We start from the raw sequence: 12569 nt of genomic DNA on the forward strand, positions 1-12569 counted from the left end.
AAAGGACAAGCAACACTTCCATGTCCTGTACTGCTATTGAACTAATGGTACCGGGCTATTCTGAGAAGTTACACGGGCAATAAGACCTTTGTTTTGACCTCCACCTCTCAGACCCAAAGCTAAGCCTGTTCCACTATGAAGCAGTAGAATCAGGATGCCAAACTACTGCACCTGGGGCACAGGGCTAGCTGGCACAGCTGCTCTATCCCCCCAGTCATTGCTCCACTCTTACAAAAAATAAGAAAACTTCACAAGCAGGAAATGTACACAGTAAAGTCTAGTCCTCTCAGGTTGATTGATTCTCTGTGTCAATCTGTAGCATGTAATCTGTCTGACTCACTCATTCACCATCCATCAATCTGTGACCCCTTTATTTATCTATCTACATCACTCTCCATCTGTGCACCCTCAGTTGCAAACCACAATTGACTTGTTCTCACCTTCTCTATTCCCCCGTTCCACCATTTTCTGGTTGTTAACACAATTATATTCCAGTATGAGTAGGTGGAACTAGAGAAAGTCCATATTCATTTTTTAAAAACATACAGGAGTAATTATAGGTTAAGTGCCTTGTTCAAGGGCACAATTACATATGTTTCACTTAGTCAGCTCAGGGATTCAAATCAAATCATTATTGGTCACATACACACAGTTAGCAGGTGTTATTGTGAGTAGCAAAATGCTGATGCTTCTAGTTCTGACAGTGCAGCAATATTTAACAAGTAATATCTAAAAAAAATTCTACAACAAATACCTAATACACACAAATCTAAGTCAAATCTAATCTGGAATAAGAATAGATAACCTGCAACCTTTTGAATTACAGGGCCATCACTCTTAACCACTAGGTTACCTGCCGCCCTAGTCTCTGATATGCCTAGCATACTTGTCAATGGATTCCTACAGCTAACGGGATTGATCATTCAAGCGTCCATTCATTCAGTACTTATTCTGAACCTTAATGTCAAGGTTGACCAGAAAAGGCCTTTTAAGAGTCAAGCACATAGGCTAGCTAGCTTAATAGTCAATATTTTTGTGTTTATGGTTGAGTAAAAGGCCACAAGGCATTGCACAGGTGTCAACACCAGATGAATATTGATCAAATTAAAAAAAAGACTGCCATTGAATTGTGGCAGTTCATTTAAATAGTGTCAAGTGTGCCAATGAGGAAGTATACTGTGCTTCTATGTGCTGAACTCTGAACGGTAAGACCCCCTGGCTACATACTGGTTTGAGAAGCTTGCAAGCATACCTTATTTACTTTTCCTATTGTCTTTGTTTAGTTTGTATGCCAATGTGCTTTGAAGAATGTAATGCATAAGTTGATGAACACAACAACCATAGCCAGCCGCCACTCAAGAGCACCCAATGTCTAGGCCAAAAAATGACAAGGGATTCCCCACAAAGGGTGGGGATTTAAAAGCCAGGACATGATAAGTCTACCTAACTACGTCGTGAGTCATCATGCCTATACAGTGAGATGCATAGCTAACGTTATAGCAGCTGGTTCAGATCAATCAGGAAAGGAAACAACGTTATCACCACATTGAGTATTAGCTGGCAATAAGAATTTCAATTGACATGAATAACGTACCTAGTTATAGCTAACTACCTCTTCAAAAGGTAACGTTAGACTGTCTGCTAACGTTGGCTAACAGTTAGCCTGCTATTGTTACTGTTAACGTCATGACCTGCTTGTCAAGCCGGGGTTGGCACCTTACTCATGAACATTATTAGCTAAAAATAGAATCCGTTTCTACAGCCAAATGTGACTTTATTCATATGGAATCAAATGTTGAGCTAGCTAGGTAACGTTAGCTTTCGGCTATTTAGTTTAAACTATAGTCGGTTAGCCAGCTAACGTTAACTACACTCTGTTGTTGCCAAGAAAACATTCGAAATGCAAACGTTGATGCAGAGTAGACTCACCTCCTGCTCAGTGTCCCCCTGCTCAGACACCCCGATTTCACTGGGAAGTTCAGCCAGATCCGTGACCCGAATCAGTCCATCGTGAAGGAAAATAGTCTCTTCCTTCACTGACAGCCACTGGGACGAATCCACGGCCCCGGAGCCCATCTCTCTCTCCCCCGAGAAAAATGCCAGAGAGGTCGAACATCAAAACAAATTCAATATCCGAAATGACAACAACACTACCCGACAGACATGCTGTCAGTCAGATGACAAACTCAAACGTAGTCCGATCCAGCTACGTTAGCTAACTAATGTCACTCGTACTGCTTTACTACAGTGGCTAGCTGGCTAACATAGGTCGGCCAGCTGATTGCACTGTGTGGGACAGGTTCTTTATCTAGCCGAGGCTAGCTATCAACCGTACTGTGCCGTCTTTACAGTGCAGAGTGGATGTGACACTCTGTAAACCGTAATATTTAGAGCGAAGTTTCATAAATGACTGCCTTCTCCTGCTGAACACAAAGTCTGAGCATAACCACAACACGAAAAGAAAGCAGGAAAAATGGCTCCGTTAATGGTCCAACCCCTGTTTATTAGTGACCGGATAGATATTCGAAATACCACAGCTGAGACGCCATGTTTCCTAGGCCAACAGTTCCCAGCATACACTGCAGGTTATCCTACAACAGGGATCTCTAACCTTTTCTAGCATGATAGCTACTCTTCCCCGGGCCCTTGGTGTACAACAGGTGTTTTATGTCAATATACCTGGTAAAATAATGGTTAAAACAACACAAAGTAGGCCCAATTAAATGTAGTATTTCCTGAACTCTGTTCTCTCACTAAAAAATGTCCTGGTTTTGGAAAAAAAACATTATTTAAATTGTTCAAAGAGAAACATCGAGAACTTATGTTCTGAATCCATGTTTTTTTAAGGTATAAAAAAAACTATATTTGCGTATAATTCCCCTTTAACTGCACATGTAGCAAGAGAGTAATTTGTCGGTCAATAGATGTTTCTGCTGGGCCTTATGGGAAACCGAGGCTTTCTGAAAGCTTCCGGGAAAGCTTCCAATTCCAAATTGTTCCGGGAAACGGTTCAGTACTTGGAGCGTCATTATCTGTTCACAATGCACATGACATGTGCTAGATAGCAATAGGTTTGATTATCAGATCGTTTTTTTTCTCCGCTGTTTTTATGTACATTTCGTGGCGCAGCGGTAAATCGTTGGCTTTAGTAGCCTACAATCAGTTGGAAGACCGGGTTTACATCATGCTTCACTGTTTTACCTTGATGTTTGCTATTCAAAACTGAATCTATAGTATTATTTCGGATGCACAAGACATAGGCTTATACAATACCAAACAAAACAAATTATTTGATCAACAGTGCCGAGACTGTGGTTTCACATAAAACCATTTCAAAATATTGTGCATTCGACCTCACATCCCTGAATGTTCCATAGTTCCCTACTCTACCTGCTAAATACAGTGAGAAGCGGAGTGGGCGGGACCGTTGGGGTGCGTGAACGTGGTCTGGGAGGGGGTGAAAAAGTTCAACATTTCCCAACTTTATGACCACTGGGCAATAACCAATCATATCGAGTGGTTCCCATGATGAATTTGACACTATGCGAACCATCGCCAGAGACTTTCTTCAATATCAGCACTGATCTGAGGACACATGATAGGTGTAGTATTTCATCAAATGAGAGACTTAATTTCAACCAAGTAGAGAATGTGGACCCATTCCAGTAGATAATGTGAATTGCTTTATTGAAAGAAGTTCATTATCCAAGTGTTATAAATACATAATACATGCATTATAAATATTTTAACTATAATATATTATACATAGAAGTTCAATTTTTACTTCAATGCACATCTGGTGTGCATTATAAAATCTGAGGAAGAAAGAGGAGGTAGGGAGAGAGGTGTGAGTGTAAAATACAAAAAGGGAAAGAGGTAAGAACAGGGAAGACAACATATGATTAATTAATTATAGTGCTAGTAAACTTAATATTCTCTCATGTCATTACAATTACATAATACTGTATCTAGCTGTGTTTCCTAATCAGCCTTGAGCCGAAGGTTATCTTAAGAGCTGGTGAGGTGGCGATGACAGGACTGGGGGTTGGCATCCTCTCTCACATCAAAACATACCTGCAGACGAGAGGCAGATGGAGAGAGTTTTTTAAATTTTATTCTAACACTCTCAGTCATCATAATCATCAGGAGGTGAAATGCTAAACTGACCTTGGATCATTAACTCTGGGACTACTACATCTCTATCTGTATTTCAATGTAAAGCATCTCTTTAATAATACTTCCTGTTGACCCGACCAAGTGACCTCTCACCTCTAATCATGCTGTGCCCTCTATGTCTCAGCCAGTTCAGATGCGGGAGGGTTTTAGATGCGGAAGGGGTTCACCGACACGGCTAGTATAATTTAGGGAGAGACTGTCCATTTAACTACCTTATTTTCTCAATAACAGTGTTCAACAAGAATCTGTGTGTGGAAGGAGCCACAGCTACACACCTGAGCCTGCTTTCTGATTAATGCACCAGTATGTAGGTGTGGGTTATGGGGTGTCTAAATGTTCAACATTTTTTCAATATGGGTGACTCTTAAAAGAGCCTGTTTGGTTTTGTATACACATCAACCTTACCTGAACAGCACCCTCACCTGACAAGTAGAAATCAAAGGGAAAGGAACTGGGAATTTAATGACTGGAAGAATATTCCTATTGATATGTGGATGGCTCTTAAAAAAGTATTCTGGTGGTGCATAGTGTAGTCTGTTGTTCCCGGGGAATAGCACCCTCTTTGAAAAAGTAGGAGGTGAAGATCTCGCGCACCCGGATTGCCTCCTGTGTTGCATTGTTGGCCCCCATCCTGGCAACATCCTACAGAGCAGCAGACCTCTCCTCTAGCACACATCTGCAAAGCTGTAGATGCCATCCTGGTCCTAGTTTCCATCCTCAAGAAGTTATGCAGGACACAGGTAGCCTTCACACACACCTGAATGCCCCCAGGAGGCAGTCCCAGATGGCCCTGGTCACCCAACCGTGCAGTGCCCTACACACTAACTGTAGGCAATCGTTTTGAAAGGATCTCCAGTTGCAAGGTATCCGTAGGAATATGGAAGATAATGTAATTATTAGACTTCCATCACCAGGTCATTGTGGATTACTGTCACGACTTCTGCCGAAGTCAGTTCCTCTCCTTGTTCGTTTGGTGTTTGGTGGTCGACGTCACTGGTCTTCTAGCCATCGCGATCCATTTTTCATTTTCCATTTGTTTTGTCTTGTTTTCCCACACACCTGGATTTTCATTCCCTCATTACGTGTTGTGTATTTAACCCTCTGTTCCCGCCATGTCTTTGTGTGGTATTGTTTGTTTGTAAGTGCTTGTGCACATGTTGACTGGTGCGCGTCAGGTTTTTACCCAAGTTGTTTTGGAATTAAACTGCTATTACCCTATTACCTAGTTCTGCTCTCCTGCATCTGACTTCCCTGCCACCAATTACAATTACTAAAGTATAATATCTCTTATAACAAATCAAGCTAACGTTGTATAGATAGATGCATGTGTAACGAACACGCTGAGAGTCAGGAAGCAAGTACAGTTGGTGAGTTTTAAAAAAATGAACAAGAGTAATACAAAACAAGAGAAGCATCTGGACAGGAAAACAGAACCAAAACTGCATGAAGACTGATCCTGTTTCCATTGATCATCCTTGAGATGTTCCTACAACTTGATTGGAGTCCACCTGTGGTAAACTCAATTGATTGAACATGATTTGGAAAGGCCTACACCTGTCTATAGGTCCCACAGTTGACAGTGCCTGTCAGAGCAAAAACCAAGCCATGAGGTCGAATGAATTGTCTATAGAGCTCAGAGACAGGATTGTGTCGAGGCACATATCTGGGGAAGGGCACCAAATAATTTCTGCAGCATTGAAGGTCCCCAACAAAACAGTGGCCTCCATCATTCTTAAGTGGAATAAGTTTGGATCTCCAGAGTTCCTCTGTGGAGATGGGAGAACATTCCAGAAGGACAACCATCTCTGCAGTACTCCACCAATCAGGCCTTTATGGTAGAGTGGCCAGACGGAAGCCACTCCTAGGTAAAATGCATGACAGCCCGCTTGGAGTTTGCCTAAAGACTCTCAGACCATAAGAAACAAGATTTAACTATTTGGCCTGAATGCCAAGAATCACATCTGGAGGAAACCAAGCACGATAAGTACGGAGAAGCATGGTGGTGGCAGCATTATGCCGTGGGGATGTTTTTCAGCGACAGGGACTGGGAGACTAGTCAGGATTGAGGGAAAGATGAATGGAGCTAAGTACAAAGAGTTTCTCGATGAAAACCTGCTTCACAGCGCTCAGATCCTCAGACTGGACAACGGCCCTAAGCACACAGCAAAGACAATGCAGGAGTGGCTTTGGGACAAGTTTCTGAATGTCCTTGAATGACCCAGCCAGAACCCGGACTTAAACCCGATCGAACATCTCTGGGTCAATACTGGGGCCCCTCCTGTTCAACCTGTACATTAATGATCTGCCTTCTGTCTGTACTGGGTCTGAAGTTCAAATGTACGCAGACGATAGTGATATATGTGCATGCAAAGAGCAAACAACAAGCTGCACAAGAAATCACTACTGTAATGGTCCAGGTTACAAAGTGGCTCAGTGACTCATGTTTGCATCTCAATGTGAAAAAAACTGCATGTTCTTCACAAAGAGGGCAACAGATGCTACTGAGCCAGATGTCTATGTGTCAGGGGAGAAGCTCCAGGTGGTATCTGATTTTAAGTACCTTGGCATCATACTTGATTCCAACCTCTCTTTTAAAAAGCATGTGAAAAAGGTGATTCAAATAACCAAATTCAACCTAGCTAATTTACGATTTATACGAAACTGTTTGACTACAGAGGTAGCAAAACTGTACTTCAAATCTATGATACTCCCCCACTTAACATACTGCTTGACTAGTTGGTCCCAAGCTTGCTGTACAACATTAAAACTTATTCAGTCTGTCTACAAACAGGCTCTCAAAGTGCTTGATAGGAAGCCCAATAGCCATCATCACTGTTACATCCTCAGAAAGCATGAGCTCCTGAGTTGGGAAAATCTTGTGCAATACACCGACGCATGTCTTGTATTCAAGATCCTAAATGGCCTGACTCCCCCTCCACACAGTACCTTTGTTAAACAGAAAACCCAAACATATGGCAGCAGATCCACAAGGTCTGCCATGAGAGGTGACTGTATAGTTCCCCTAAGGAAAAGCACCTTTTTGTAAATCCTCTTTCTCTGTGAGAGCTTCCCATGTCTGGAATACACTGCCATCAGACACACATAACTGCACCACATATCACACTTTCACAAAATGCATGAAGACATGGCTAAAGGTCAATCAGATTTGTGAACATAATCCCTTTTCCATGTTTTCTGTTGTCTGTAGCTTTTGAGGTGTGGAAACACTTTGTTGCTTTTATGAATTTTGTCTTGCTGCTCTTTGTTCTATGTTGCTCTGTCTGCATGCTGTCTTGCTTGTCCTATGTTGCTCTGTCTGTATGCTATGTCTTGCTTGTCCTATGTTGCTCTGCGTGTGCTCACTGCTCAATGATTGTCTATATTGTAATTGTTTTTAATAACCTCCCCAGGGATTGCTGGCTGGCTAAAACCGGCACTTTTACGGAAACGTTGATTAATGTGCACTGTCCCTGTAAAAATAAAATCAACTCAACTCTGGAGAGACCTGAAAATAGCTGTGCAGCGACCCTTCCCATCTAACCTGACAGAGCTTGAAAGAATCTACAGAGAAGAATGGGAGAAACTCCCTAAATACAGGTGTGCCAAGCTTGTAGCGTCATACCGAAGAAGACTTGAGGCTGTAATCCCTGTCAAGGGTGCTTCAACAAAGTATTTAGTAAAGGGTCTACTAACTTGTTTTTTTTTTATACATCTGCAAAAATTACTATTAACCTGTTTTTTCTTTGTCATTATGGGGTATTGTGTGTAGATTGATGAGGGGGAAAAAAACACTTTAATCCATTTTAGAATAAGGTTGTAACATACAAAATGTGGAAAAAGTCAAGGGGTCAGAATACTGAGTCCACTGTAAATACCCCTTGAAGCTTGATGATGAGTTGATCATTTGAATCAGCTGTGTAGTGCTAAAGCAGAAACAAAACGTATGCACCCCTTTGAGTCCCCAGGACCAGGACTGAGAACCACTGCTCTTTATTGGGACCTCTTCATCTGCAGACAGGCTTTCACAGCCCTCTGAGGACAGAAAACAACACAATAAACAGACTTCATTATACTCAAATTAGATAGCACTGTCTATTACGTTAATATTATCTCTGTCCTCACTTCAAGGAACTGGAACTACACAAACATACCTGCCCTATCCAAAATAGCCTACTCTCTCCCTTATTTGACAGTTGGAACTGCTATCCTTTCACCCTCCTCCATGGCTGTTAGCTGGTTACCAACAAATGCATTTGGAGTTTGTGTTTAGCTAGCTAATATGAAGTTAGGTAGCTGGTGATACTGAATTCACTTACCTAGCTATACAGTATGTAGATAAATGAGCTGCTAATGTAGCTAGCTAGCTGAGTTAGCCTGCACTGTTGACATTTTCAAAACGTATTTACTTATTTCAAATCAAAATGTATTTGTCACATGAGCCAAAAAGTGAAATGATTACTTTCCAAGCCCTTAACCAGCAATGCAGTTAAGAAAAAAATAGAAGTGTTAATTATATTATTTACTAAAATAAACCAAATATATATTTTACATTTTTTAAAGAAAAATAACTAATAATTAAGGAGCAACAATCAAATAACAGTAGCGAGGCTATATACAGGTCGTACCGGTACAGAGTCAATGTACCGCCTGGTATAGAGGTCCTGGATGGCAGGTAGCTTGGTCCCAGTGATGTACCGGGCCGAAAGCAATACCCTCTGAGCAGTTTCCATACCAGGCAGTGATGTAACCAGTCAGAATGCTCTCGATCGTGCAGCTGTAGAACCTTTTGAGAATCTGAAGACACATGCCAAATATTTTTCGTTTCCTGAGGGGGAATAGGTTTTGTCGTGCCCTCTTCGACTGTGCTTGGACCATTGTTAGTTTGTTGGTGATGTGTTTTGGGTTCTGTTGTTTTGGGTGTGTGTTGTGGATGCCGCAATAAAGTCCGGTTTCCCCCATTATCCTCTGCTCTCGACTCTGCACCCACCACTCCAGGCTGTGTGACACTTCCGGGTTAGAGTCCCGCTCCTTAAAAGCTGCAGCTCCATGGCTTCTGGTTGGGGCATGTACTCGAGGTCGACCGATTATGATTTTTCAACGCAGATATTGATTAATCGGACGATTTTTATAAATATATTTGTGATAATGACATTTACAACAATAGTGAATGAACACTATTTTATCTTAATATTATACATTAATGAAATCTATTTAGTCTCAGATAGATGAAACATGTTCAATTTGGTTTAAATAATGCAAAAGCACAGTGTTGGAGAAGAAAGCAAATGTGCATTATGTGCCATATAAAAAAGCTAACGTTTAATTCCTTGCTCAGAACATGAGAACAAAGCTGGTGGTTGTAGTTATTTTTAAAATTATGACGCATCGACTATTTCTCTCTATACAATTTGTATTTCATATACCTTTGACTATCAGATGTTCTTAGACACTTTAGTCTTGCCAGCCTAGTCTCGGGAGTTGATAGGCTTGAAGTCATAAACAGCGCTGTGCTTCAAGCATTGCTAAGAGCGGCTGGCAAAACGCAGTAAAGTGCTGTTTGAATGAATGCTTATGAGCCTGCTGTTGCCTGCAACCGCTCAGTCAGACTGCTCTATCAAATCATAAACTTAATTATAATATAATAAACACAAAAATACGAGCCTTTGGTCGTTAATACGGTAAAATCCAGAAACTATCATTTCGAAAACAAAACGTTTATTCTTTAATATAACGAGCTGAACCTCTATCATTTTCCTGTCTTGCCACAGCACTGAACCGCGACACATTAAAGCATTTAATTGGTCTAGTTATGTAAGGGATCAAGGGGATTTGATGTTTTGAAGAAATGCCCCTCAAAATTAGTGGAGTTGAATGGAGCGAGAGAACGTTCTCTGCGGAGTTTAGAAGACTAAAAAGAGTAGCATGGTAGCGCTGTTTCATGTACAATGTTGTCAACAAAAGTAGGTTGCTGTTACTTCAGTGTTAAGGTTTTCTGTCGAAGGAGAGGACCAAAATTCAGCGTGGTTATTTGTAAACATCTTTAATAAAGATGAAAATACAAACAACATACAAAAACAATAAACGTCGACTAGGCCGCCGACCTTGGCCTAGTAACCCTAACAAAGGGTCCCACGGGACTGAGGGGTAGCTCGGGACTGAGGGGTAGCTCGGGACAGGCGGGAGACTCTGGCGGCTCATGACAGGCGGGAGACTCTGGCGGCTCATGACAGGCGGGAGACTCTGGCGGCTCATGACAGGCGGGAGACTCTGGCGGCTCATGACAGGCGGGAGACTCTGGCGGCTCATGACAGGCGGGAGACTCTGGCGGCTCATGACAGGCGGGAGACTCTGGCGGCTCATGACAGGCGGGAGACTCTGGCGGCTCATGACAGGCGGGAGACTCTGGCGGCTCATGACAGGCGGGAGACTCTGGCGGTGCGCAAGGCTGGTGCGCAAGGCTGGTGCCATGTAAGCCGGACCAATGAAACACACTGGAGATCAGATGCGTAGAGCAGGCTTCATGACACTTGGCTCGATGCCCACTCTAGCCCGGCTGATACGAGGAGCTGGTATGTACCGCACCGGGCTATGCACCCGCACTGGAGACACCTTGCGCTCCACAGCATAACACGGTGCCTGCCCGGTCTCTCTAGCCCCCCGGTAAGCACAGGAAGTTGGCGCAGGTCTCCTACCTGGCTTCGCCATACTCCCTGTGTGCCGCCCCCCCAAGAAATATTTGGGGCTGACTCTCGGGCTTCCATCCACGCCGCCGTGCTGTCTCCTCATACCAACGCCTCTCCGCCTTCTCCGCCTCCAGCTCTTCTTTGGGGCGGCGATATTCTCCTGGCTGTGCCCAGGGTCCTTTTCCGTCCAAGATTTCCTCCCATGTCCAGAAATCTGGATTTCGCTGCTCCTGCTGCCGCTGCCTGTCACCACGCCGCTTGGTCCTGTTGTGGTGTGTGATTCTGTTAAGGTTTTCTTCTGTTGAAGGAGAGGAGGACCAAAATGCAGCGTGGTTATTTGTAAACATCTTTAATAAAGATGAAAATACGAACAATATACAAAAACAATAAACGTGAAAAACCCAAAACAGCCCTATCTGGTGCAAACAAACACAGAGACAGGAACAATCACCCACGAAACACTCAAAGAATATGGCTGCCTAAATATGGTTCCCAATCAGAGACAACGATAAACACCTGCCTCTGATTGAGAACCACTCCAGGCAACCATAGACTTGCCTAGACTACTTCACTAAACCACAATCCCACAACCTACAAAAAAACCTAGACAAAACACACCACATAAATACCCATGTCACACCCTGGCCTGACCAAAAGAAAAGAAAACACAAAATACTAAGGCCAGGGCGTGACATTCAGTCCATATTGCTGAATGCAGCCTTTTGACAGCATGTACTAAAATCAATTTAATCCACTTGCATTAGTCCCTTTGTTTGGTGATTGGCATTTAGGCTGTGACAACAAGGCAGCAGATAGACCTACGTTTTAGCAGGGAAGTTTGGTACGGTGGCCTGATTTGTAACTATGAAATCAATTTGTCAAAGAGATAGTGAACCGAAAAGTGTACGTTTGATTTTAAAGGGACAATTAATATAACAATTATTTGGTTAGTGTGTAGGGGCAGATTTATATAATTAATTATTCAATTTCATTAACTATTTATTTATTCTGATCAGTGGAACAATTATCATTCTTAACAATGGGCTAAAATATAGGGTAATTACAGTTCTTGTCAGCAAGAACACTACGGTTATTCCACTTTGTGTCCTTAACTTGAAAGCAGTATATAGACAAGTAGACTGCAATCTATTATTTGGTTACCCAATGCCAACAACCATTATTATTATTATTATCTCCTGTGCAGAGACTTGGCGTAGTGGTAGATTGTCGCATGCAACTTTCACCTGAGAACAGGGAACAATCCCGGGTTTCAACCTTCCCACGGTTTCTAGCATTTGCCTGTCTCCCCACATTTAATTTTTGTCTAAATAAAGTGTCAAACCACCTAAACATTTATTTTTGTAAATATTATCATTCTTTAAAATTGATCCCCCAAAAATCTCAAAGTAACAGTGTCGTCAAATTGAGTGTTCATTTAATGTTCAAAATACCCAGAATACACCTGACCAGTGTCATATGCCTAAGCCATGTGAAAATATGTAGAATTGCAGGAAATTAGCTTTAAAACAGTACAATTGTACATATAGGGGTTGTGCCAGGGGGCAAAGAAATTCACATAACAAATCTCACTCCAAGCTTTTTTCAAAAGTTGGCAGCCCTGTTTAAGCTAGTAGTGGCTAACCAGGGATGGGATAATGTCAAAGTGTCTTTGATTGGATAGTAGCAGGAGCTCTATGTTTATGACAGTTT

At 42.3% G+C, this 12569-nt stretch overlaps 1 protein-coding gene and 1 long non-coding RNA gene across 3 annotated transcripts in view; both read right to left on the reverse strand.

Annotated features, from left to right (window-relative positions):
• LOC115111617 (probable E3 ubiquitin-protein ligase HECTD4) overlaps positions 1–2568 on the reverse strand; it is a 68130-nt gene extending 65562 nt beyond the window's left edge. For both annotated transcript variants that reach the window (XM_029637863.2, XM_029637862.2), the window contains exon 1: positions 1930–2568. In XM_029637863.2, coding sequence (XP_029493723.2) covers positions 1930–2076 — 147 coding nt within the window. In that variant the 5' untranslated portion in view covers positions 2077–2568. The remainder of the gene's footprint in view (positions 1–1929) is intronic.
• A 5382-nt stretch (positions 2569–7950) lies between these two features.
• LOC135565199 (uncharacterized) lies at positions 7951–9160 on the reverse strand. The gene is made up of 2 exons (XR_010461383.1): positions 8802–9160; positions 7951–8208 (listed from the first exon to the last, which is right to left on the reverse strand). It is a non-coding gene; the product is annotated as an uncharacterized LOC135565199 (long non-coding RNA).
• Between the last annotated feature and the right edge of the window lie 3409 nt (positions 9161–12569).

This window comes from Oncorhynchus nerka, linkage group LG27, assembly GCF_034236695.1.
Source record: "Oncorhynchus nerka isolate Pitt River linkage group LG27, Oner_Uvic_2.0, whole genome shotgun sequence".
NCBI classification, from domain to species: Eukaryota; Metazoa; Chordata; class Actinopteri; order Salmoniformes; family Salmonidae; genus Oncorhynchus; species Oncorhynchus nerka.